General features: G+C 44.1%; 1 protein-coding gene across 3 annotated transcripts in view; it reads left to right on the forward strand.

Moving 5' to 3' along the window:
* The window catches only part of RP1L1 (RP1 like 1), a 50,453-nt gene extending 25,326 nt beyond the window's left edge, over nt 1-25,127 (forward strand). For all 3 annotated transcript variants that reach the window (XM_071742201.1, XM_071742203.1, XM_071742202.1), the window contains 2 exons: nt 14,846-15,011; nt 17,587-25,127. In XM_071742201.1, coding sequence (XP_071598302.1) covers nt 14,846-15,011; nt 17,587-24,389 — 6,969 coding nt within the window. In that variant the 3' untranslated portion in view covers nt 24,390-25,127. The remainder of the gene's footprint in view (nt 1-14,845; nt 15,012-17,586) is intronic.
* Nucleotides 25,128-26,702: the final 1,575 nt, after the last annotated feature.

The raw sequence follows: 26,702 nt of genomic DNA on the forward strand, positions 1-26,702 counted from the left end.
CTTCATTTCCTCTTGGGTCAGGATCTTTCAGTGTTAGGAATTCAAAATTAGCCTGGAATAATTGTACAAAGCTCTGGTCAGTAGGAACAGGCATTGAAGGAAGCTGATTCCAGAGTGGTTCTCTTGTAATTCTTTTGTAATTCTTGTAATTCTCAAGCATTGGAGTGGGCTGCCCAGGGAAGGGGTGGATTCTCCATCCCTGGAGATATTTCAAAAGAGCCTGGATGTGGCACTCAGTGCCATGGGCTGGGAACCACGGGGGGAGTGGATCAAGGGTTGGACTTGATGAGCTCTGAGCTCCCTTCCAACCCATCCAATTCTATGATTCTGTGATTCTATGATTCACACATTTGGATTTTCATTCTAAACCCTGAAACCTTGACCCTTGACACCAATATTTTTACCAGTAGGCATCTGCCTGCTGGGCAGGATGAAGTAGTCCCACCAAAGTGAATAAGTGCTTAAGTATTTGGGCACTGATTTCCATGGGGCCAAGAGCTCCTCTTCCCAAAGTAACCATACTTTTTGTTGTCAGTTTCTACAAACTACTGACTTGATGAGTGGGGGACTGGAGAGAAACTGAATTTTATTTTAGAAAAAACAGTTAAATTTTCGACATGTAAAAAGTATAAACCATATAGTTCTTTTCAGGTCAAGGCACTAATTCCTATTTTCTGGGTGATTGGATGGAAATTGTACCCAAATAGAGAAATCTTTTATTTAGGTTAATATTGACTCATCATTAACAAAGTGAAATATTGTTTGTGCAAGTTTGTGCTCTAAATGATAGACAGGCCTGGGCTTAACTCATCTAAATCTGATCAGTGCATTAGGCTTTTAGGAGGGAGGGGGTAATTTTTCTTGTTGGCTTCTCTTTACTGTTGGCTTGAAGATCAGAAGACTGACTCAGACTGGTCACCTAAAATTAGAAGGAATTAACCCAGGCCCAACATTTCTTACACTTGCAACTACACTGCAGATATTCAGATGTTAGCAAACATAACACATGGGACTCAGCAACTGAGGAGCACTTGGCTGATAAGACAGGTGAAAATTGCAGCTTTCCTGGTTTTTACTTGAGTCATCAGTTCTACACTAAAAAAGAACCAAGTGTGCTCTTCAGAGCAGAAACCATAATAATAATAATAATAATAATAATAATAATAATAATAATAATAATAATTAGAGTAAAAATTGTAAGATATCTACTCCATCAGACCAACTTTCATCTCTGTTCTGGGAATCCAACTGAGTGGATTTTCTTTCCTCATGGTCTAAACCATGGAAGTCTGCATCTATGTGGAGATTCCTACTGCCAGTCTCTGGAGAGGGGAGGATGGCTGCAGGGACAAAGGGACAAATAAAGACCATAGAAAGGTCTGAAGTCCTCACAGACAATTAAAGCATAAGCAATGAGGTGTAGGATTGTGACAGCAACTGCCCAGCAAGAGGATTTCCCTTGCAAATGGCAATTATCCAGGATCCACCAGCTGAACAGTCATTAGGGCTTCTTTAAGTCACAGGAGCCCAGCTACATGACTTTGTGTCTAGTCACAGATGTCCTGATTTCTGCCTTTATTCTTCAATCACTGGGCCTTCCTTTTGCTGACTGTCTTACAGAAAAAAAAAAACAAACAAAAAAAAACCAACACCAAATTCTTCCTTAAAATCCAATATTCCTTCTTGTATGGTGTTTAAAGCCACATTGTGTTCTGGCAAAGACTCTGCATACTTTCTGGCTACTGGTGGCAATTATCATGAGCTCCTCAAATGGGATTTATCAACTGTCAGAAGAGTTTTCCAAGGGATGTGGCTAGTTTTATGTTTGTTGGAGTCAGGCCAAGACTCAGATGGGTTGGGTTTTTTTTTTTACTTAGGAGCACTCAAGGCTGACTGTAAGTTGTTGTATTTAATGGGTGACTCTGATCCAGTCTGTTATGTACAAAGGCAGAGCAGATGACCAGAAAAACTCTGTTTTGTCTTGGACTCTACAAATGAAAGCACTGCAGAACAAGCAAGGTATGCAAGCAAATTTCCTTGAGGGATCAGAAAATTCCTGTGCAAGTTAATCAGGGGAGCAGTAGTGAGCTAAGGGATGGTTCCTCAGGCACCACTAGCTGGAGACTGTAAAGGATTAGTGATTAGAAACTCCTTTGGCTCTCATTTTTCTCCAGTGTTTGTGCAGAGTTTGGAATGAGACACCCTAGCTGATGAGGCAAGAATAACCATTTTGGGTCATATCATGGCATTTTGGGCAGTGTTGGGTTGTAGCAATCTCAGAGAAAGGCAGAAAGGTGCAGATGAAGTGGGTCTTTCCCCAGAGCATCTTCCCAGCCTCCAGCAACCTGTAGGCTACAACCTTCCTCAGTTAGAAGTAGTCCCATGGGCTACATCTTGTCTGGTAGAGAGGATACCCTCAAGATATTCTCACACTCTGTAGCCTCTAAAATAGGGTCTGATTCTCACAGGCTTTAAAATCGAGTGGCCACACTCATGCTATTTCTTAGGAAAGGTTCCTGGCATACATTGACTCTCAGATCTTCCCAGGAATTGCTTGGGAAGGTGCCAGTTGATCCAGGCTTTAAATGCACCAAAGATCACTCTAACAACTTACCAGTGCAGGGCGTGCTGTGAGTCCAGAATTTTTTTTGTTTAGCAGTAAAGACAGAAATCTTATTTTTAGCTGTTATTAGTAAAGGTATTGGCCTAATTCTTGTTACTAAATCATTCTTGCTAATAATGACTGCATTTACAGTGACCTTAGGGTGCAAGGCCAGGAAACAGGCCTGTCTGACATATTTCCTGGCTCAGATTTACACATCCACACAACCATTTCTAGGACATCTGTAGACTGCCTGCAGGCATCCTCCAGGCCACTCTTGTTTGGGGTGTTCACCAAGCTCATCTATCTTAATGACAGGTGTCATCAAGACCCTGATGGGACTGGAAGAGGGAAATGAGGCACCTGAAGGCAAAGGAGCTGGTTTCAAATGTGCATCTATAACCAATAAGAGAAGAAAGGTTTGAATTCCCCTCTTTGGGAGAGTCAACGTTTCTGGTTCCATGCTGATGTATTCAGCTTGACACTTGATTTCATGCTGTGTTCAGGTATGAATGATTGCAACCAATTTCAGCCCCTCATCTGGTGCAAACTGTTGTTGTCAAGTGAGCTGTACCACTTTCCACCCACCATGGGAGTGACTCAGAGCCTAAAAAGAAACCACAGGTTTCAGGTTCGATATTCTCTGATTCCGTGCCAAAACCACAATGACTCCAATGAGATTTACACAAGAGATCTGTAAACCTCAGCAAAACTTTCCATGAACCTGATCCATCAGAAGACTCATATCCAGGTGTGTTTTATGAACCTTTCAGATGCCCTGGAATCATTTGGCCTGGTGCCTTACAAGATGTAGTTAAATGGACCCCATGTGCTCGCCACTTTCTTATCTAACATATCCCAAACCTAATCCTTCCTTATCTCACATTTTCCAAATGCAAATGATTCCCTTAGCCTGGGGAGATATTTTTTTTTTCTTTAAATAAGAAGGTAGCAAAGTGTAATTACTTTCTAATTCTTTTGAATTTAATCCAGCACAAAGACATTCCCAATCATTTTATGGAGTAGGTGCAATAATATTTGTGAACGTGGTGCTCCCATTGATTCATTTGCCTAGAGTACAAAGAATAGCAGAATTCCACCCTCTCCTGGGAAAACTGTGAATCTGAAGTACTTTAAGTAGAAATCACTGTTTCTGCAAAGAATTTTTGCAAGTTTTTTTCAGAGAGAAAATCTGTTTTGGTTTTGTTTTGTTTTTTTTTTTTTTTAATTCAGATTGTGGGAGTTTTTACCTGCATTAGGAGAGGAAAAGAGCAATTGATGAAATTTTGCAATTTCATCAATTTGTTTCTTCTTTTGGGTCCTGAGCTGAGAATCCAAAAGATTCTACTGCAACTCTCAGCAAGGTTTGGTTCTTTTTCTATTTGCATCTTTTCTGAAATAAACCCAGTTGACATCAGGGGAACCACTTCTACTGTGTAGAAGGAATCAGCTTTCCAGCTTTTACGTTTGCACTGTGGACTTTGCAAACTGAGAGTGAAACCCTAGACTGAACAACAAGAAAAGAATTCAATTAAACCAACTTTTTTCAGCTAGATGGGTTTTTCCAGACCCTGAGCTTCTGGAGTCTGCAGGTTGTATCCATCATGCTCCATGAAGCACAATGCACAAATATTCAAGCCAAGAGACACCTGGGATGGTAAAACCATGGAAGAAAGCCATGTGGATTTATGAGTCTGATCTTGAAGCAGTAGGGTTCATGTACTCAATCCCAGGTCCTAGTTAGAGCACATTTACATTGTGCTTCTCTCTTTTCCTCCCACAGCTTCCAGCTGTAGTAATTTTAAATCCGTGGTGCAGATATTTCCCACATAAACAGATCTGAGAATTTTCTGAGAATAAGTTTTGAGAATTTCAGCTTGTGGAGAAAACCCTGCTCTCACCAACAGGATCCTTCCCACTGACTCAGTCACCACAAGACCTGTCACAAAAACTAAATGCTTAGCATTTTTCAAGACTTGTCAATTTTTCAGCTAATCCTGCCCTTGGAGAGGATAAAGGGAAGCACTTGGGGTGGGGTGGTCTGATTCATGACTTTCAAATGCTGATGTTGGATGGAGCAGATTCTATCAGCCTCAAGCAGGTGGTGGAATGTGATTTGAGAGTGGAATTGCAGCCTGTCAGGAGGTGGGAAATAACTCCAGCAAAAGCTTTCCACGTAATTCCTTCCTCTCTTCCATGTTGAAATTTGCACCATTAAGAGCAAATTTTCTGATAAACTGGCTGATTGACAACTAGAAGAGTCTCAAACTCCATTCTGACCCAATAGGATGGGTGGGTAGGGAAAAGAATCATGGAACTATGGCATGGTTTGGGTTGGAAGGGACCTTTAGAGGTCATCTTGTTCCAACCCCCCTGCATGGACAGGGACATCTTCAATGAGATCAGATTGGTCAGAGCCCCATTCAACCTGGCCTGGATCCTCTTGCCTGTGATCCCCTGTGATCCTCTTGCCCATATCCAGAAAGGACTCGTAAGATGGTTGGAGGCCACACTCTGAGTACAGAATGAGACACTTGCTCAGGTACAACACAGAATCATGGAATTTTCAGGGTTGGAAGGGTCCCTAAAGATCATCTGGTTCCAACCCCCTGCCACCAGATCAGGTTGCTCAGAGCCCTCTCCAGCCTGGCCTGAAAAACTTCCAGGGATGGATGGGGCTTCCACCACCTCTCTGGGCAACCTGTGCCAGGGTCTCACCACCCTCATGGGGAAGAACTTCTTCCTAACTTCCAATCTAAACCTCCCCTCCTCTAGTTTGAATCCATTCCCCCATGTCCTATCACTCCCTGACATCCTAAAAAGTCCCTCCCCAGCTTTCTTGTAGCCCCTTCAGATACTGGAAGGCCACACTAAGGTCTCCTCAGAGTCTTCTCCTCTCCAGCCTGAATAACCCCAACTCTCTCAGTCTGTCCCCATACCAGAGCTGCTCCAACCCTCTGATAATCTTTAAGTCTCTCCTCTGGACACTCCAGCACATCCAAGTCCTTCTGGTGCTGAGAACTCCAGAGCTGGACACAGCACTGCAGGTGGAGTCTTATGAGTGTGGAGTAGAGGGGGAGAATCCCCTCCCTCAGCCATCACAAAAGTTGTTAAAAAATTCTATATAATATCAGGGAGATGTGGACACCTCCCTAACTCCATCCAGCACTCAGCAGAATTCTTCAGGAAGACACTCAAAGTCTTTATCAGGAATCAGCTCATCTTCCACAGAGGGAAAAACCCCATGGCAGCCCTCATAGGATCCTAGCAGCCTGTTTTCTAGACTCAACCAGGGTGTAAATCAGTTTTCTTCCCCTTTTTGTCCTCTTCACAAGTTTCACAAAAAAACCCAAGCCTTCTCTGTTTTTTTCTTCTTTTTTTTTTTTTTTTTTTTTTTTTTTTTTTTTTTTTTTTTCTTTTTTTTTTCTTTTTTCTTTTTTTCCCAGTCTCTCCTCTTCCTTCCCCCTTCTCCACACAGTGTTTTCCAATTTCCAGTGGCCAGTGAACTTCTGCTTGCAGTATTTCTCCTGATCTGCTGAAAGACATCCATCTACACTATTTCCAGGGCCAAACTCAGGACATTTTTCATGATGCATCTGCAGAGGGTCAGACCCAGGGAAAAAGCATCTGTGAGGACTCCAGGAAAAGCTGCCTGGAAAAATGCTAAACATCATCTTTGCCTGTGGTTGACTGAGAAAGCTTTGCAGCACATTATCCCTCTATCTTTCACATATTTTACTTGGCTCTTTGAACACTTCATGGCCTGATTTCCAGAACACAACTCCCAGAGCTGTCATTTCCCATTCAGCTCTACCCAGTGGTCAAAACAGAAAACTAGACAGCTCATGTCTGAGAAGTTCTAGAAGATGCTGTTGTTTTTAGGAGTGTTGGTAGGCCAAATCATCTTAAATTGTAGCATTGCAGTAACTGAAGCAATGGGCTGGCCCATATTCCCATGATAAAAGCATCAAATAAAGGTAGGAGAGTGCAGTGTGTGTTTAGTGCATGTGGATTTTGAGACCTTGGTTTGATGTGTGTAGGAGACAATGTGAGTTTTGGTGTGTCAAGGGAGTGGGAAGGATGCTGCTCACTCTCTTCTGGACTAATTAATTGGTGCTATGGTTTGTAGAGGGTTAGATCCATTTCTGAGCAATAGTTCCCCACTTCAAAGTTCAGTATTAGCTCTTGTTCTGTGTTCCTTCTGATGTGTCTGGCAGAGCCTTCTGGTTCTCATCAAACACACACCAATGCCCCGTCCAGCAGCCTGTCCACAGGTGGGAAAAAGTGATGTTGCAGTGAGGTAGGGTGTGGGGAAAGCTGCCCATGTTGATGTTAGAGGAAGTGAGGTCAAGCAATGCACTTTCCTACACCTTCCACTTCCTTTTCTTCTGCTAATTTGCTAACATGTATGTGGGCAGGGAGTGGCAACACCCCATGAATCACCTTCTGACCAACAGATTAGCAGAGCTTTAAAAAAAAAAAACAACCACACTCCCCAGAAGAACCACTCACTAATTCCTCCAGCTGGGGGGAGGGCAGGGGAAATGTGTTCTTTGCACAAATAAATTAGGAAAATCCATGATTGTTAAAACAAGACACACCAGTTCAGATCCTGGATCCCCCCTGAAACAAATGAAGTACAACCACAAAACCAAAGGGGCTGTTTGCACTCCAAGGAGCTGCAAATCTGAATTAAAGACAAAAGGGAAGGGATGAAAGAGCACGAGGAAAGGAAGCAATGAGTCAGCACCATGGGCAATGAACTCAGCCCGTTTGCCTTTCCTTGAGCATTTCTGTTCCAAGCTTTTCCTGTTCCTCCCTTCCATCTCTGAACTTCTTGGGAAGGTGGGATTAGCTCATGGACTTGTGATCTCAACCCCGTCTCATTATTTCCCCATTCTGCCTTCCTCTCCCTGACTCTTTCAAATGCCTTTGGTGGGTGGAAAAACAAGGGGTATTTCCAACATGTTGCCTTCATCAGATATATTTGGCTTCTGAGGTGAGTTAAAGTCTACAAAGGTTCCTCCCTCCTCTGGGAAGAGCCAGAGGATAACGTGTTCTCCATGACAAGCAACAGATTCCTTCTTTTAGAGATGCTACGTTTGACTTCCTCTTGTTTAGGTACTGATGTCATTTTATTATTAATTGTGTTGCAGTAGCACCTAGAGGTCCTTGCTGAGATCACAGCCCCTCTGTGGTAGTTAAATTGCTGGCCCAGCATTAAGCCATGACAGTACTGAACAGAAAAATCCATGGAATCACAGAATCACAGAGTTGGAAGGGACCTTCAAGGTCATCCAGCTCCAGGGACACCTCCCACTAGATCAGGTTGCTTAAGGTCCCATCCTATCTGGGGACCTTGGAATGCTTCCAGAGATGGAGCTTCCACAACTTCCCTGGACAGCCTGTGTTGTCCAGGGTGTCTCAGCACCCTCAAACTAAAAAATTTCCTCCTAATCAGTAACCTAAATCTCCCCTCTTCCAGTTTAAAACCATCACCCTTTGTCCTCTCACTACAAAGCCCTTGCAAGGAGTCCCCCCTCAGCTTTCCTCCTGGCTCCCTTCAGGTACAGGAAAGTTGCTATTAAGTCCCCCCCAGAGCATGGAGATCATCCACCCTGCAAAAAAAGGGACAAAGTTTGAGTGTCACTCAATAGAGACAAATTTCACAAGATAAAATGTCCTTTTGTTTCCACCTCCCACTTGGTGGCCACCCCAGGGAGGCTTAGAGTAACATCTAGGAAACATTTTTGTTGGAAAAAACATAGAGCTTTTATGCACCAAGTCCTCCATGCCATACCCCACTGTGGCAAGGACTTCCTGAAGCATGCAAATAAGCAAAGTTTTTACTGCTTTGAAAAAATCATGGTTTTATTGTCAAAAACAGAAGACTTCAGCAAACAGAAGGACATAGCTGGCAGTTTCTTGGAAGAATCTGTGCAGGTTTAAAGCACAACAAATTGCAATTTTTTTCGAAAGGCAGCACCTGATCTTCAAGACACCAGAATAGTCTGTGGGCCAGAAGTTAACTGATAAAAACAGAAACAAGAACTAGTGATACATTTTCTGCTTTCTTGTCCAGAACTTGACTCACAGCCTTCAAAATTCTCTTGGTTCCTGACCCAGAGGCTGTAGAGGTCAACACATTTCTCTCCATTGGTTACAGTGGGATTTGGATCAAGTCTTACAGTAAGATTGAGAAACTTATTTCATTTTCAGGAATTGCACAATGAAACTTGAATGGGAGTCTTTTTCAGCCCACTGAGTGCAAACTGTAAATTTGGCTTAGTGGATTTTCTCTCTGCATTTCAAGTGCCTTCACTGTGAGCAACCCTTCCCATCAGCTCCTGTGATAGGGTAATTACATTGAGGGGACTCCAGGGAGGGCTTGACTGACCCAAAGGAACTTTTTTCTAACCTGCCAAAGATGTCTATCATCAGCCATTCATTTTCTTCTTGACTGTTCATTTGTCATGGGTTAAAATACTCCTGCAGTTACCATGCTGTGGGATTCAGCTTGCAAATGAAGACATTTGATATTCTCATGTAGCAAATCTGCAAGATGTTTCCTTCTCAGCTTTCAGGTGACAGTCTGGTGGGGCACAGGTGTCCTGGCTACCTTCTTCATGCACATGTTAGACCATTGGGCTATGGTTTCATACCCTGAAACATCTCAGATTGCTCTCAGTATCTACATTTAGAGATGACTAAGAATGGTGAAATGCTGGAAAATGTTGCCCAGAGAAGTTGGAGGTGTCCCATCCTTGGCAGGCTTCAAGACCAAGTTGGATGGGGCTTTGAGGAACCTGGACTGTGTCCCTGCTTATGGCAAGGGGGTTGGAACTCTACAAAAAAAACCCCAAACCATTCTGGGACTCTACAACTGCCTTGCTCTTTCCTTGCTCTTTAGTCAGTGGAAAGAGAAAGGGATGCCCAATTTTTACCACCTCTATCAAGTGGTTTTCCTGGGGTGAAACAACCTGTCCCCCAGAAATATTGTTTGTCCTCCATCAGTGTGTAAGAAGATTGTAAAAGGTGACTGACAGCCAGGTGTGATGACTTCATGGAGAAACAACAGTGTAGGTCATTCCCTTCTCCATCACAACTCCTTCTGATGAACATTGGGTTTTATGTATTCACAATCAGTTGCCTTTGATTTTTGTGGTTAAATTGGACTGGGAAGTCATAGTTTGTTCTTGTAATATGGTATCCTGGCATGGGTGCTCAAGAATCTTGCTGTGGCAGCCAGAGGGAAGTGGGGAATCTGTTTACCAGAAGGATTTCCTTATAGGCTGCTGCTTGGAACAGATAATGGCATCTCTGAGCAAACAAAGAACTTTAATGTCAGAAAAAAATCTGTGCTGGCCAACCTTTAGCCACCATTATATATCACTGGGGCATTTTCTGGTCTGCCCTCCCCATCTCCAGACACTTCTTAAAACAAAGTACCAAATATCTAAGGATTTATTGCTGCTTTGGAATGAAACACATCCTACCCTACTGGCATTTATTTTTCTCCACTGATGGTGATGGTTAAGGCAGTCAAGAACATCCACCTTCTACTCTTTGAGTTCCACCACACTTTTCCTCAGGCTGATACCTACCCCAGGCTCTCCTACAATGAATGCCAGAATCACATCCTCACTGAAGCTGGAAAGGGCCTCTGAAGATCCAAACAAGTTAATTAGAGTAGGTTGTTCAGGTGTTAATCAGTTAATCAGTTGTCCAGCTAGGTTCTGAGTATCTTCAAGGACAAAGACTCCACAACATGTCTGAACCAGTTCCAGTGTTTGGCCACCCTCACAATGAGAAAGTGGGTTTTTTTGTATGTTTAAATAGAATTTCCTGTATAAGCAGAGAAATAATCCAATATAATAAAGGTCAGACAACAACGGCCTTTGAAGTACTGAGTTTTCACTGACCTCAAGGAATTTAAAGGGCCCTTTAAAATTATTTCATTTTTACTGTAGTGATAGACTCCCTGCTTTGGGCCAGACTTATAATTTTTGGCTAATCATGCTCTATTACTTATTTTATTTACATTAGGCATATGTGATATTTTACAGATGAAGCTGATGACAACTGTATTCCTAAAAGAGCAATTAATAGCAGCAGCTCATTGAAATAATATGGCTTTCAAGAAGGAGCCCAGGTCTGGGACCCTGGAGACTGATGCTCAAAATTCAGCTCAGATAATATTTCCTGATATCTATTGAGTGGTTGTGTTGGCTGGAGTTACCCTGTCTTAGCTTAGATGTCTGAATCTCTCCTAATAATTCCAAGGTGCCTTTATACCGAGGGAGAAAGAGGCATCTCCAGAGCAGGATTTGTTGGAGAGATGTCCAGTGCAGGGTACAGGAGTTGCTCTTTCTACATGGACTCCACAGCCTGGTTGACTTAGTCCCACACATCTAACTTTTAGATGTCCAAAATCTATTTATAATCTCTTCCTGTCCTTTGTTTTCAAAATTTATAGAAGGATGCTTGTTACTTTTCACAAGTTATCTGAGGGATATGATGGCAAAATATTTCTTTATAGAAGTTACTTATAAAATTTCTTCCCTGAAAGGGTTGTCAGGCCCTGGCCCAGGCTGCCCAAGGCAGTGGTGGATTCCCTGTCCCTGAAGGGATTTATCACACAGATGATGGTTTCATAGAATCATAGAATGGTTTTGGTTGGAAGAGACCTTAGAGATCATCCAGTTCCAACCCCCCTGCATGGGCAGGGACACCTCCCACAGCCCAGGGCAGTGGTGGATTCCCCATCCCTGGAGGGATTTGTAACTTGTGTAGATGTGGTGCTGAAGGACATAGCTTAGAGGCAACCTTGGCAGTGCTGGGTTACCAGTTGGGCTTGATGATCTCAAAGGTCTTTTCCAACCAAAATGATTCCATGTTCCTATAAAAGCACTAAACAAAGCCCAGGTCCCAGAACAAATAGTTGTAAGGTAAATCCTGACACTTGGAGTAGGGTTGTGCTTGGGGAGGCACATCCCAGTGGTGAAAAATATCCCATATCCTGGAATTCACACTGTCCTCTCTGCAAAAACATTCCCACCTCTTACCCATCCTGAACAGCAATTATCAGATTATTTTTATCCAGTTCCAACCCCCCTGCATGGGCAGGGACACCTCCCCCAGCCCAGGGTGCTCCAAGCCCCATCCAACCTGGGCTGAGACACTGCCAGGGATGGAGCAGCCACAGCTTCTCTGGGAAACCTGGGCCAGGATCTCAATACCCTCACAGGAAAAAAATTATTTCTAATAACTCATTTAAATCCATGCAGGTGTCCTCTGTATGGCTCAGGCACAATGTGATGTTAGGAGGATGGGAGAGTTCTGTGCTGGGTAGGTGGAAGTGAACCATTATCCCAGCCTCCCAGTACTGCCTTGCCCTGACAGAATGGATGTTCCACTAAACCAAAGTCAGAAAAATTATTTGTTTAACACTTAGGAAACATTGAGATGTATTTAGAGCTTCCCAGATGTTTTTACTGATGGAGCATTACTAAGTACTGATTGCCCAAACTGAGATGAATTTCTACAATTATTAATCCAAAGAGATTAATCTTGCAAGGTGTTAGGAAGAAAAGGGATGTTACTAAATGAACAAACCCCTTATTTTGGGGCACGTGACACAGGTGTATTCCAGATGAAAGGATTTGATTAGTACAGGACATATAAATTCCATAACTTATTTGGCTCAGCTCCATTGGGTCCTGAGGCTGTGTCATTGGCACCCTCTATTTTTGCACACCCAAGGCAGGGGTGATGAGTGTGCTTGAAGTATCTATATACAGACACAGCTCCATGTGAGGAAATGTCCCAGGCCAAAAATAACTTTCACTGAAAAATGTCCTTTCCAAATAGGAATAGCTCCTAAACTTAGTGGTGGTTTAATAACAGACTGCTTTACATTAGGGTCGGAAGAGATTTCATGTCTATTTTTCTTTCTTCTTCCTCTCCCTTTCCTCTTTCTCCTTTTTTAATCTCACCTTTTTTTTCTGTGTGTATGAGGACATGGCAAAAGTTCTCACTAAGGAATAAAAATGAAAAATAGAACACGGGAGTAAAGAAGGACAAGAAATAAAGTGGCAAAACTTACTCAAAATTTTGATTTGTTAACTTACAGGGTTTCCATACACTTTTTGGGTGAGTTAGGAAGATGTTTCCTTTAGAAATATAAAGATCAAAAGTGTATTTATTGGCAAATGACAAGTGGTAGACATAAAATTAGGTTTGTGGGTCATCCTCTCTTCCTGTTTCACATTACTCTACACAGACTCAGAAATTCTGCTGCTTCACCCCCTCAATGGGCCTCAGGTTCCAGGTGCTGTTATAGCATGAAGTAAATAAAAAATAATGGGAAGATGATGGGATTTTAGTGTATTCCCACTAAAGCTGATGCCATACACTTTACAGTAAAAAAAAACAAAACAAAAACAAAGAGAATCACAGAGTTGTTTGGGTTGGAAGGGACCTTAAGGATCATCCAGTTCCAAACCCCCTGCATGGGCAGGGACACCTCCCACAGCCCAGGGTGCTCCAAGCCCCATCCAACCTGGGCTGAGATGCTGACCAGAAATGACCAGAAGTGTTTAACTGGATCTCGAGTATGATTCTATCTGTCTCTGCCTTGTTCTTTCAGCTCCCACACACTCAGCCTCCTCTTTGTTGCACAAGATCCAACTCTATCCCCTTATCACCCCTCAGACCCTCGTGGTCCTGATTAATCTCAGGCTATCCCAGAGGCATTTCACAAGCCAAGGGCTTGAGGCTTGAGTCTTTGTCCCTTTGCTAGAGCAATATTTAGAGGACAAAGTCCTCTCTTCATGCTGTGTTATGCCAGGCACGTGTGACAACTGCAGGACTGTCATCACAGCTCCTCTGAGATGTGTTCCCTTCCATACTGGGTTGGTAGTTAAAGGGTTGATGATTAAATGACACAATGAGGTCAATGTGAATCTTAAAGGGCAAGATAGTGCTCAGCCCACCACGGGTGTGAGCTAAAGTCTTGGTGGCTCATCACATGCTCAGTTCTTACTGCTGAGTTCCCATGTGCACTTTGAAGCCCTCTCAGACACCAAGAGAGCTCTCTCATCCTTTTAGAAGCCAACAAGGGGTTTACCAGGGAGCTCAAAATCAGTCTGACAAATATGGGATTGCAGAAGCAAGATGGGAGCCCAGGTTTTGTCTAGCCAGTGGTGATCACAAGACTGATTCCTGTTCCCTTAGGTCCTAGGTAAATGTTGTAGTTGGATAAAAGTGACTTCTTGCCACGTTTAGCCCTGCTCCACGTTTAGCCCTGCTCCATGGCAGCTGTAGCTGCCATGATGGGCTTGATGTGTAATCCAGAAAGAGGTCACGTAGTGAAGATGAAGAGGCAATGTGTAACCTGGGTTCTCATGGAGGGATGGAGAGTCCTTTAGAGACACTTCTGACACTGAGGGACAATATTGTCCAGCACTGAGGCCATCCTTGAGGTAATGTTTGAGACAATGTGTGAGGTAATATTAGGGGAGGTCACAGTTATTTTCCCTCCCTGAGCAGAGGAAGGAAGTGAACCAATGGTCAATCTGGAATGTAGCATTTACCAGGTAATAATTGCCATCCCATTCAGGAATGAGAAGAATTAAAGAGTACAATCCTATGTAAAGGAAACTGAAAAGCCCCCAGTTCCACCCCCTTCCTCACATACTACTCACTAGGCCTAAATCTTTCCCAGAAGATGTAAAACCTCTCTTTGGTGATCTGCCTACAAGAAAGCCGGGGTTGGGCTTTTTGCATGGGTGTGTGGTGAGAGGACAAGGGGAAATGGTTTCAGACTTGAAGAGAGGAGATTTAAGTTAGAGAAATTCTTTAATTGGAGGGTGCTGAGCCCCGGGCCCAAGTTTCCCAGAGAAGCTGTGGCTGCCCCATCCCTGGCAGTGTCTCAGCCCAGGTTGGATGGGGCTTGGAGCACCCTGGGCTGGGGGAGGTGTCCCTGACCATGGCAGGGGGGTTAGAACTGGATGATCCTTCCAATGCAAACCATTCTATGATTAAAACATAGCAGAGCTCCTCTTACAGTGGAAGAAGACTGCAACAGAACCAGCCAGCGGGTAGCCCATGAAGTTCTCCAGAACCATGGAGGTAACAACTAAATATCAGTTGATTTGGGGCCTGGAAAAAAAAAAACAAAAAAACCCACAACTAGCTCTGCTCTATCAGTTCATAGTGATCTACTTGCTCTTCTCTTTCTAGATTGACAGCATGCAGGCTCTGCTCCACTGCCCCAACGTGTTGGTGTGTGTTGGCCGGGAGCCATTTAAACCCATCTCAATGGACCATTTGAGGAAACACTCAGTGGAGAAGCTGCCTGACCTGACCCATCGTTCCAATGGCAACAATGTCAATGAAAACAAAGAAAGTAAGAAAGAAACTCTGGGCTATTTTTCCTCCAGGCCTGTGTCCCACAATATGGAGGCTACAGGCACCTATTGTGCGACTCCAATGTGCAGATTCCCTGTGCAAAATGTACTTCCCTCTCCCTGCTTCCCAGGCCTTCCCATCCTCCCCTTCTTTTTCTCTGGTTTCCTTCTAGGATTTCCTCCCTACACCCTCCAGTCTTTCTTTTACATGCTCCCAATGTCTGGCTGACTTCCCTTCCTCGTTCATATCTCTCTGTCTCCTTTTCCTTCCAAAACTCCCTCCTTTCCTGTGTCTGCCTCCAAGATTCCCCAGACCCACGAGATTTCCCACGAATCCTCTGTCCCTGTGTCTGTCTGTCCTGTAATGCCTGCACTTCTGTGTCTGCCTGCACCAGAGGATGCCCTGGTGTTGTTGGCAGGAGACTCAGTTTCTCCAGTTAAAGCTGCAGGGTGGCCACCCTGGAACAAAGCACATTCTTATGGAAAGGTCATGGAATCACAAGTTAGAATTATGGAGTTGTTTTGGTTGGAAAAGACCTTTAAGATCATCAGGTCCCACTGTTAACCCAGCCCTGCCAAGGCCACCATTGCCCCATGTCCCTCAACACCACATCTCCAGGGCTTTTAAATCCCTCCAGGGATGAGAGCTCCATTACTGCCCTGGGCAGCCTGGGCCAGGCCCTGACAACCCTTTCCATGATTAAATTCTTCCCAATCTCCAATCTAAACCTTCCCTGGCACAACTTAGGGCCAGTTCCTCTTTTTCTATCACTTGTTCCTTGGAAGAAGACACTGACCCCTCATGGCTCCAACCTCCTTTCAAGCAGTTGTAGGGAGTGAGAAGGTCTCTCCTCAGCCTCCTTTCTTCCAGACTCAACACCCCCAGCTCCCTCAGCCATTCCTGGTCATATTTGTTCTCCAGGCCCTTCCCCAGCTCCATTGCCCATCTCTGGACATGTTCCAGCCCCTCAATGTCCTTCTTGTCCCAAAGGGCCCAAAACTGACCCCAGGAGTTGATGTGTGGCCACACCAGTGCCCAGTACAGGGGGACAAACCCTGCTCTGCTCCTGCTGGCCACACCAGTGCTGATGCAAGCCAGGATGCTGGTGGCCTTCTTGGCTACCTGGGCACACACTGGCTCATATTCAGCTGCTATCAATCAACGCTCCCAAAACCTTCTCTGCTGGTCAGCTTTCCAGGCACTTTTCCCCAACCCTGGAGCTTTACAAGAAGCACGTTTTGGGTTATTCAGGATGATATTTCTAGGTACTTCATCATGAGTTATCAAAGGTCAGAGGTTATTAAGTCAGCCACCTTCAGGAGCCTATGAAGAGGAATCTATTTCCAGAGAAAAATTCTTCTCATCTGTATTGGGGATTGGGTGTAGGGTGAAATGAAGTGTGCCCTGGAAATGGACCTGTTTCTCTGCTCCTGGTCAGTACCAGGAGCCAGGAAAGATTCACTCATGTGTTGACAGCTCTCTGTAGAAACTTGAGGGCAAAGGCATCCCCCATTCACTGCTGGAGACATAAAATATTGGAGTGGAAAGCAGTGGGAATAAGCTGAAGATGTCCCCATCATGAGACTGACCAAATGTATCCATAAGGCTATGTATGCATCAAGATGGTTTGACAGAAGGTTTCATGGGATATTGATCATGGTTGATCATTGATCATGACAGCATAAGGCTGTCTGGAAAAAGTAACTTTTCAAGAAACATAAGTGTAAGATACCAGATAGATGCAGCTCTTCCAAGGCAGCATGATAGCAAATAGAGTCTGCTTGAAATAAAGGGTCCATGACCTTGATAAATCTATGTAGATCACTGCACCAGGACATCAAGATATATTTAGTACTACAGTTCTTAAAAGCCCTTTATTATCACTGATTTCTTCTATATCTACCACTATTTCTCTTTCACTATCACCAGCTTACAATTCCTTGTCCATTTTTTTTCTGATGTTTTATTATAATTATTCACAGTGGCACAACTCTGCAGGGACTGGGTGCTGCCTGCTCCACATGGCCTCACCTGTGTTTCCTGGCACATGAGTGGAGGAGTGGATGATGGATGATGGATGATAAATCCATGACATTTGACCTCTAAGGAAAAGGGTCACTTCTCCATGTATTTTTTCACAGTTGAATAACAAAGATGAAAACTCGAGCAGTTAAATAAAAGAATGTTAGCAATGTGATAAACTACGGAAACTTAGAGACTAAATTTTTTAACGTGTGCTTTTTCCTTCCAAACAATGCACAAAATACAAGAAAATAAGTGTCTGTGTCTCAATTTATATTTAGAAAGTAATAAAGTTAAAGGTATAGAAGATTTTAATACAGCTTAGTGGTTCAAAATTTAACATTTATGGCCAAGTTGCCATTTATGCCATTTATGGCCATGACTTGGTCAAAACCAAATTGCAAAATTATGTCAACCAGCATAAGCTTAGCTTTAATGGAATAATATCACTATTCACTTGTTTGAGGGTTTGCTCTCTGTATTTTGAGTCGTCTTTATATGAGTTAACATCTCTCTCCATCTTTATTTCCTTTACCTCTTTCAAATTCCAGTGAACTTTGGACTGAAAGCCAAAAAAAGCGTTATCCATCCACGGACATCCTCAAGCACAAGGTCGATGAGATTTTCTTTATCATCAGAGAAGTCATACCCGAATGGCCTCGCTGCCTCACCAGACAATGGTGCACTTTTCTCCAACAATTGCTCCCACCCAAAACCTGGGGACCTGGTCCATTCCTTGGTCAACGATGACATAGAAAAACGGGTCCACGTCAACAAGGATGGAAGCCTGTCTGTTGAGATGAAAGTTCGCTTCCGTTTGCTAAACGATGAGACCTTGCAATGGTCCACCCAGATCAAAAAGTCCAACCTGATGAACCAGATGCCTTGTGAAGAGTCCTGTGTAGAGGACAGTGGAGTAGACCCCATCCAGAAGATGAACACAGAAGCCAGCTCAGAGGCGGAGGAGTCGTTGTACCCCTGTGATATTGATTCTTACATGTCAAAACTTGAGGAATCCGAATGTGATGAGGTTCCTTGCCACACGTGTGGCAAGAAACACCAGGACTATGACATTTGGAAAAACCCCATGCACACATCCCAAAGGGAAGAGCCCAGTGTACGAAGCACCTGGCACGCCCGGTCCTCGTGCTCCAGCACATCTTCCCGGAGGAGAGTAGTCCACAAAAAAATGGCTTCTGTGGATAGCCTCCACACCACATCCAGTGAGGAATTCTCCGAGCACATTGTGCATGAGTCCTCATCCTACTCAGAGACTATAGAGAACAGAGTGTCCTATCGATCCATTAAAAAGTGTAGGTGTCAAAGTGAGCTGTCCGTGGGTCTTTCCAACGGAGAAGATCATCAAGAATACACTCGGACAAACACCAGCAATAGTCAGAGACCTTCATCCTTGGGTGTAATGTCCCATTCCAGCTGTGAAAACAACCTGGATACTCAAGATGCCCCTGATGACCTTGAGGCCAGCAAAACCAATTCACAACACGAAGATGAAAATTGCTTTGAAGTTTCCTCTGTGAAGTGCTCAAAGGAGGGTGTGGAAGAGGTTGAAAGCAGCAGGGCTGGGAGTGTCATGTCAAGGTCATCTCTGCAGTCCAGGCAGAGTAAGAAGAATATATGTGAGGAAACAAGTAGTGTTGGTAGGAGCATGTCCTCCTCCAGCCTTCAGAAAGCAAATCAAGACAACCCCAGGAGCTCTACACCTGCCAGCAGTTTGTGCAGTAAGTCTAGTAACTGTTCTACACCAAAAGCTAAGACTGAACAGGATGAGCACTCTGATGAAAATGCAGTGGTCTCCTCTTTCTCCAGTGAGTCCTGCCCTAAGAAAGAGGCTGAAGAGGCTGAGCAAGAAGAAAATGAAATCAGTGAAGTCAGCTCAGTGTCAGCAAAAACAAGGACCAGCCAACCAGCTAGAGGTGAGAGCAGTGAAAGTGAACGATGTTCTACCCTAGGAACCCATTCCAAATGTAGTGACAGGAACAGCAAAAGAAGTGACAGTGATGAGATCACTCATTGCAATGTTTCTTGCTCTTCCCGAGGATCCAAAAAGAGCAAACGCAGCCATAATCATTTGGATGCACGGTCTGAAATGTCTGTGTCTTCACTTGGCTCTACTGCAAATAAAAAGAATAATTCCCTGCATGCAGATGACCTGAGGTCATGCAGCAGGGCATCTAATTACTCCAAAAGCTCATGTGAAATCAAGAAAAAATCTATTGGAGATCCCATGTCTCATAACTCAGGATCTTTTCACTCAAACATTTCATCTACGAGTGAAGCAGAGGCAGCTGCAGGTTTTGCTGAGGAGAAAAGCTCAAAAAGCACCAATTGCTGCAGTCAGTCCTCAAAAAGCTCAAAGAAGAGAAGCCATAGAGAAGAAAATAGCAAGCCATCATCCATCTGCTCAAGTGTTTCAAGCCCTAATGAAAAAGCTGGAGAGGGTCATTCCAAGATTAATTCAGAGACCCCTTCTTCAAGACAGGGAAGTATGAGTGAGAGTGTGTGTTCAAAAGGTGACTACACAACTGGGGGTGGGATTAAGAATGGAAATCCTTCAAGTGTCTCTTCAAGAGTCTCTTCAAAGTCAGAAGTAAAAGATAAATGCTTGTTGACACAGACATCCCAGGAAAGTGATGGGAGGTACTCACAATCAAACATATCTCAGTCTTCAAAATCAAAGCAGATAAAAACGAGAAATCTTCAGGTGAGGATGGCAAACTCCAGTCGAGCATCACTGTCTGACACTATGTCAGTCTGTAGTCTGCATTGCCCTGTCCCACCAAAAGGGAAGCCCACCAGAAAAAAAATACAGTCACCCATGCTGAAGAATTCTTCCATTAGCAGTGTAGGTACTGAATCAGTGATGGTCACAGGAAAAGAGCAAAAAGAAATCATAGATTCCTCCAAAGCAACTTCTTACGGGTCTAAATCAGCTGCAAGCAAAGTAAATGATGAGAAGAATAAAGAGATTGATGAGTCCTCCAACAGGAAAGAGAATGAAGAGTCAGAAGTCATGGACGTGCAGGAGGAAGGGAGTGATTTAATGCCATCTACTCTACCAAATACATCTCCAGAAGAAGTTGTGCAAGAATGGCTGAGTAAAATCCCCTCAGACATAATGCTTCTGAAAGATGAAATGGAAGATGGGGCAGAAGAGGAATGTGTAGAGACAACCACTGAGGTGTCATGCTGTACAAACACTGAGGAAGTCCCAGAGGATGAAAAAGATGAGAAGAATAATGTGGAGGGGGCTGAAAATGAGGCAAAGAATGAAGTGGGAGAAGAGACAGCAGAAGACATTGCTGTTGAGGAAGAGGCTGAAGAATGTGTGAATGGGGAACAAATCTCTGAGGCTGTGGCTGAAGCTGCCAAGGATGACCAAGCAGAATGTGACCAGTCAGTTACATCCATCCAAAACAACAACAGAAAAGAACTGCCAACCTCTGTCCAGACCTCTGTCCAGATCATGAAGGCCTTGCTCAGCTCAAATCACGAAACAAAATTTGACAGATCAAACAGTTTGCCTGAAGTGTCCCCCACCATGGGGAGGAAACTCAGTAACTCTGCCAACATTTTGATTACTTGTCTCGCCAGCCTCCAGCTCCTTGATGAAGCATCAGAAGATCCCTCAGATAAATCCCAACGTTTGAGTAAGCCAGGTTACCTGGAGCTGCTAAAGATTTTTCAAGCCTTGTGGTTTGGCTGCACAGATGAAAAATGTGGTCCAAGTTCAGGTCAAGAGGCAAGTGAGAAAGCAAAGACAGCCCCTGGGTGTAAAGCCCGGAAATCTGGAGATTATGACTTCACCCCCATGTCGTCTTCTGGGGTGGATGTTAACAGTGGTTCTGGTGGCTCAGGAGAAGATTGCACCAGGGATTGCACTCTAATGGCACAGAAAATTGCTGAAGTCAAGTCAGCTGGACAAGTGGAAAACGTAGTGACTGGCGGCAAAGTGGCTGAGGAGCAAAATAAAGAGGAGGAGAAGTCATCCCGACCTTCAACGGCTTTCTCAGAAGGTGAGGAAAAAGCACAGTCTGCTCGAGAGGAATCCTTAATTCAGGAGGCAGAGGAGGTGAAGGAGGATGAGTGCAGCAACTGTGAAAATGGTCAGGAGGAAGGGGGAGAAAATGACAACGAAGAAACCACCAAATTAGCTGAAAATGGGGAAGAAGAAGAAGCTGAAGCTGCAAATGATGAAGTCCCGAAAGAAAACCTTGAAGAGGAAGCTGATCAGTTGGCTCCTGCTGATGATGCAAACGCCAATGATGCTGATTGTGGGGCAGAACTGAAAGGTGATGTGGAAGAGCAACTTGAAAAAGAGCCTCCAGAGGACCCAAAGCCCAACGTCGATGTGGCCACCAGTGTGGACACATCCCTGGTCCAGCAAAGCTCAACGGATCCAGACCCAACGTGGGTCCTGAAGCTGCTGAAGAAAATCGAGAAGGAGTTCATGGCCCACTACGTTAATGCCATGAACGAGTTCAAAGTCAGGTGGAACCTGCAGAACAACAGGCAGACGGATGAAATGATCTTGGAGCTGAAGGAGGAGGTGAGCAAGAGGATACAGAAAAGTATAGAGAAGGAGCTGAGGAAAATCAAAGCCAGAGCTGTGAAGAAGACACCGAGGCCTCCGGCTGAACCACTCAAGAGGGAGTCAACATTCCAAACCGAGCAGAGGAGGCGACGCTTGCAGACGATGCATAAAAAGTCACTCTTCAGTGACAAGAATGGAAACCAGAGTAGGTTGGAGGACACATTTGATTTATCATTTGATGTGGAGGAAGATACAGTATTTAGTGAAGCTTTGGAGGCCAGTTTTAGTAAGCAAACGAGTGAGGAGGAATTCTGCCCGTGTGACACCTGTCTGAGGAAAAAAATGTCTTCCAAGCGCCTCAGAAACCCCGTGGTGGCCACCAATGCCCCAGTCATGAAAGCGTTTGATTTACAGGATATCTTGAGGTTGAAGAAAACTGATGTGGAAGGCTGTGTCCCCAAAGCAGCCCAGGATGAAGAAGCCAAAGAAGAAAAGGAGGAAGCAGAAGAGTTGGGCGAAGAAGTGAAAGAAAGAGAAGAAGAGGAGGAAACGAAAGAGGAGGAAGAGGGAGAAACAGAAACAAAAGAAGATGAGGAAATAAATGAGGAAGCAGCAGAAGAAACAAAGGAGGAAAATGAAATAAAAGAGGAGGAAGAGAAGGTAGAGGAAGAGGTAGAGGAAGAGAAGGAGGAGGAAGAGACAAATGAGGAAGACATGAAAGAGGAGGAGGAAGAAACAAAAGAGGAGGAAGAGGAAGCAAAAGAGGAAGAGGAAGAAGCAAAAGAGGAAGAGGAGGAAGTGAAAGAGGAGGAGGAAGACATGAAAGAGGAGGAGGAGGAAGTGAAGGAGGAGGAAGAAGAAAAAGAGGAGGAGGAGGAAGAAGCAAAAGAGGAGGAGGAGGAAGAAGCAAAAGAGGAAGAGGAGGAAGTGAAGGAGGAGGAAGAAGAAAAAGAGGAGGAGGAGGAAGAAGCAAAAGAGGAAGAGGAGGAAGTGAAGGAGGAGGAAGAAGAAAAAGAGGAGGAGGAGGAAGAAGCAAAAGAGGAAGAGGAGGAAGTGAAGGAGGACGAAGAAGAAAAAGAGGAGGAGGAGGAAGAAGCAAAAGAGGAAGAGGAGGAAGTGAATGAGGAGGAAGAAGAAAAAGAGGAGGAAGAGGAAGCAAAAGAGGAAGAGGATGAAGTAAAGGAGGAGGAAGAAGAAAAAGAGGAGGAGGAGGAAGAAGCAAAAGAGGAAGACGAGGAAGTGAAGGAGGAGGAAGAAGAAAAAGAGGAGGAAGAGGAAGCAAAAGAGGAAGAGGAGGAAGTGAAAGAGGAGGAGGAAGCAGAAAAAAAAGATGAAGAGGAGGGGGAAGTGAAGGAGGAGGAAGAAGCAAAAGATGAGGAAGAAGGAGAAGAGGAGGAAGAGAAGGAGGAAGAGGAAACTAAAGAGGAGGAGGAAGAAACCAAAGAGGAAGAAGAAGAAGAGGAAGAAGCAAAAGAGGAAGAAGAGGAGGAACTAAAGGAGGATGAAGAAGCAAAAGATGAGGAAGAAGCAGAAGAAGAGGAAGAGAAGGAGGAGGAAGAGGAAGCAAACGAGGAGGAGGAGGGAGAAACAAAAGAGGAGGAAGAGAAAGGAGAGGAAGCAGAGGAAGAAACAAAAGAAGAGGAAGAGGAAGAAAAAGAGGAGGAGGAGGGAGAAACAAAAGAGGAAGAGGAGAAAGTGGACGATGAGGAAGAAACAAAAGGGGAAGATATGAAGGAGGAGGAGGAAGAAAAAGAGGAGGAAGAGGAAGCAGACGAGGAAGAGGAAGCAAAGGAGGAAGAGGAGGAGGAAGTGAAGGAGGAGGAGGAAGGAACAAAAGACAAAGAGGAAGAAGAAGAAGTAGCAAAGGAAGAAGAGGAAGTAGAAGAAGGTGAGGAAGAAACGGAACAAGAGGAGCAGGAAATGAAAGAAGAGGAAGAAAACCCAAAAGAGGAGGAGGAAGAAGCAGAAGAGAAAGAAGAAGGAGCAGAAAAGGAAGAAACAAAGGAAGATGAGGAGGAAGGAGAAGAGGAGGAAGAAGGAAAAGAGGAAGAGGAAGATCAAGAAGAAAAAACACAAAATGAAGAGCAGGAAGCTGAAGAGATGTCCAAAGCAGAAGATGAAGCTGACAATGAAGCTGAAAAAGCAGAGGAGCCAGAGGGTACAGACATTGAGGCTGATGATGCAGAAGAGGCTGAGGATGAGGAAGAGCCAACTGAATGCAGAGAAGGTGCTGAGGCAGTGGAAGATGCAAAACCAGAGCCAGAAGATGAGGCTTGTTCACCTGAGGAGGAAAACAACAGTGAAGGAGGTGAAAATGATGAGAATGAAGGAGATCCAACCAGTGATGACCCTGACAAAGCACCTGAAAACCAGGAAGACAAAGGCAAAAACCCAGTTTCCAAGAAAGCCTCAAAGGTGAAAGGCAAAAAAGCCAAGAAAAGGATGAAGACTCTGATGAATGCAGCTGTCTTTTCTTGTTACTCTTCTGTGGGGAACTTCTCCCAGCAGTCCCAGAAGGGTTCTGAAGATGAAGAGGAATTCAAAGATGACAGTAATCCCATCAACAACCAGGCCAATGGTGAGGTTCCGAGTGATGAGAGCAGCAAACCCTCACAGATGTATCCTGACTGTGAGGAAGAAGAAGAGGAGAAAGAATCTTCATGCACTGAGCCTTTAGGAGATGAGAACCAGGCAGATGCTGAAGGTGCAGATCCAAAGGAGGTTGAAAATACTGATGAAGTGCAAGCTTCTAAAAAGAAAGAAGACACTGATGAGATTGACCAGGATGACCTGGACTTCTAGAACTGTTTATCAAAAACTGCTTTTTTTTTTTTTTTTCCTAACTCTCTCTTTTTTTTTTCTTTTTTTTTTCTTTTTTTTTTTTAAAGTATATTTTCATTACATATTACAGTATCTCCAGTGGGTTGAGCCATCATAATTGGCTTTGCCTCTGAGTTAAATGTGGTAACCTTGATCTCGAATCCTGTGAGTAATGTTGCAATTACCTGCCCTCATTTCTAGAGGGCTAGTAAAATTATTAAGATTTAGTGGCTTCAATAGAAAAGAGGTTTGGGGAAAGGGAAGGCTGTTTTGTTTGTGATACCTACTTGTTCCCACTCTTTAAGCCATGCTGTTTGCTGCTCGAGTGATCTGTGGCTCTGCTGGGCATCATCTCTGGGTGACCTCAGGATGCCTTTTTGTCTGTGGCACTCCATTTTCCTGGAAATATTTCCAGTCCACAGCAACTTGACAAAATCTGGATCCACTGCCAAAGTCTGGTCAGAGCCCACAGAGCTGTACTCTCATCTTCCCCCTTCCCAACTCAACCCAACCCTACTCTCTCTGTATCCAGAAAAAAACATCTGAGATATCAAAATCTTCCCTCATTTCCTGCATCATTTTTTTTTTTTTAATAGAGGTTGTGATTATTCTTCACTGGAAGTCCTCAGCACCCAACATCCCAGTAGATGTCTCCTCTTCCAGACCTGTTTGTCCTCTGCTCATCACTGTAACACAAACTCGTGTAGCAGTAGGCAAAAAAAAAAAAAAAAAAAAAAAAAAAAGAGTTCACCCACCTGTCAGATACCTGAGAAGTGGTTGAGTCCAATATTGACCAAATTAGAGTTAACTTCAATTCCTTGTGACTACTTTTACTATGCCAATGATGGTCTCCATGCACTTTAAAACCACCTGAGATCCCTCAGACCCTTTTGTACGAGGCCCTGACCCCAAACTCAGGCCATTTGCAGCTGCTCAGTGCCTCCCCCTTGCAGACAACCAGAAATATTTAAGCTGATTTTACCTGTCTCATGGAAAAAATTTGGGCATTTGTGCTGCAGCAAACAACTGGAAGAGGCTCAAGCATTTAGTAGAGGGGCTGGAAGCATAGAATCATAGAATGGTTTGGGTTGGAAGGGACCTTAAAGCTCACCCATGGGCAGGGACACAGCCCAGAGTGCTCCAAGCCCCATCCAGCCTGGGGTGAGACACTGCCAGGGATGGAGCAGCCATAACCTCCCTGGGCAACCTGTTCCATGGTCTCACCACCCCCAAATTAAAGAATTTCTTCCTCATGTCCAACCTAAACCTCCCCTCTTCAAGTTTGAAACCATTTCCCCTCCTCGTCTCTTTGGGTAAAAAACCCAACCCCCCCAAAAAAACCCACAAAATTCCCAGTAGAACTGCAAAATTAATTTAACAACTATTTTCCACATCATCATATTTTACTTCCACCCTCCCCTGGGGAAAAATAAATATGTCTGAATAAACACCTAACTAATGCCAGGAGAAATTTGACCACGACTCAGCTGCATACATGTGTGCACCCCTTTGGGAAAGAGTCCACTCTATCATTAATTTGCAGGGAGAATAAAACAGCAAAAAAAAAAAACCTAAGAGAGGGTGAAAACAAAATGCCTTAAATTGTATGGTGAAAAAGTACGTGTGTAGTTATTGTACTAGGTTTGTGAAGGTGCATGCTGATGTGCTGAAATACCCAATATTCAAAATAAAAGCATTAATGTTATTGGTTTGAGAATGAATTTCTGCAACCCATAGCCAGAGGTAAGATTCATTGCACTCAAATTAAGTGCTGATTTCAGCTCCAGAGGCCCATCCTTATTTTCAGGTGTCTATGAAAAAAGTGTCTACATAGAGCAGTCAGTGGAGAGCAAGATCTCTGCTGACCCAGCCTCACAAAGTGCTTACAGAGCCATCTGAGATCCCCCAAGGAGTCCAAGACACCACCACCATCCTCAAGACACAGAAGTTAAGAAAGATCTGGACCTTCTCAATAAGAATGGCATCCCCATCTCTGAGACTTTCATGGATGTCTTGGGTTTCCTAGGACATCTCAGGTGGGAATATGAATCTCTCTCTCAGTGAAACTCAGTTGAACCTACCCTGAATCATAGAATGAATCAGAACACAATCAGAAAACAGTTTGGGTTGGAAGGGATCTTAAAGATCATGTAGTCCCAATCCCCCTGCATGGGGGGGATCTCTCTTTGTCTTCTTCCTCCTCCTTCACTTCCTCCTCTTCCTCTTTTTCTTCTTCCTCTTCCTCCTCTTTTTCTTCTTCCTCCTCTTTCACTTCCTCCTCTTCCTCTTTTGCTT

Source organism: Heliangelus exortis, chromosome 3, assembly GCF_036169615.1.
Source record: "Heliangelus exortis chromosome 3, bHelExo1.hap1, whole genome shotgun sequence".
NCBI lineage: Eukaryota > Metazoa > Chordata > Aves > Apodiformes > Trochilidae > Heliangelus > Heliangelus exortis.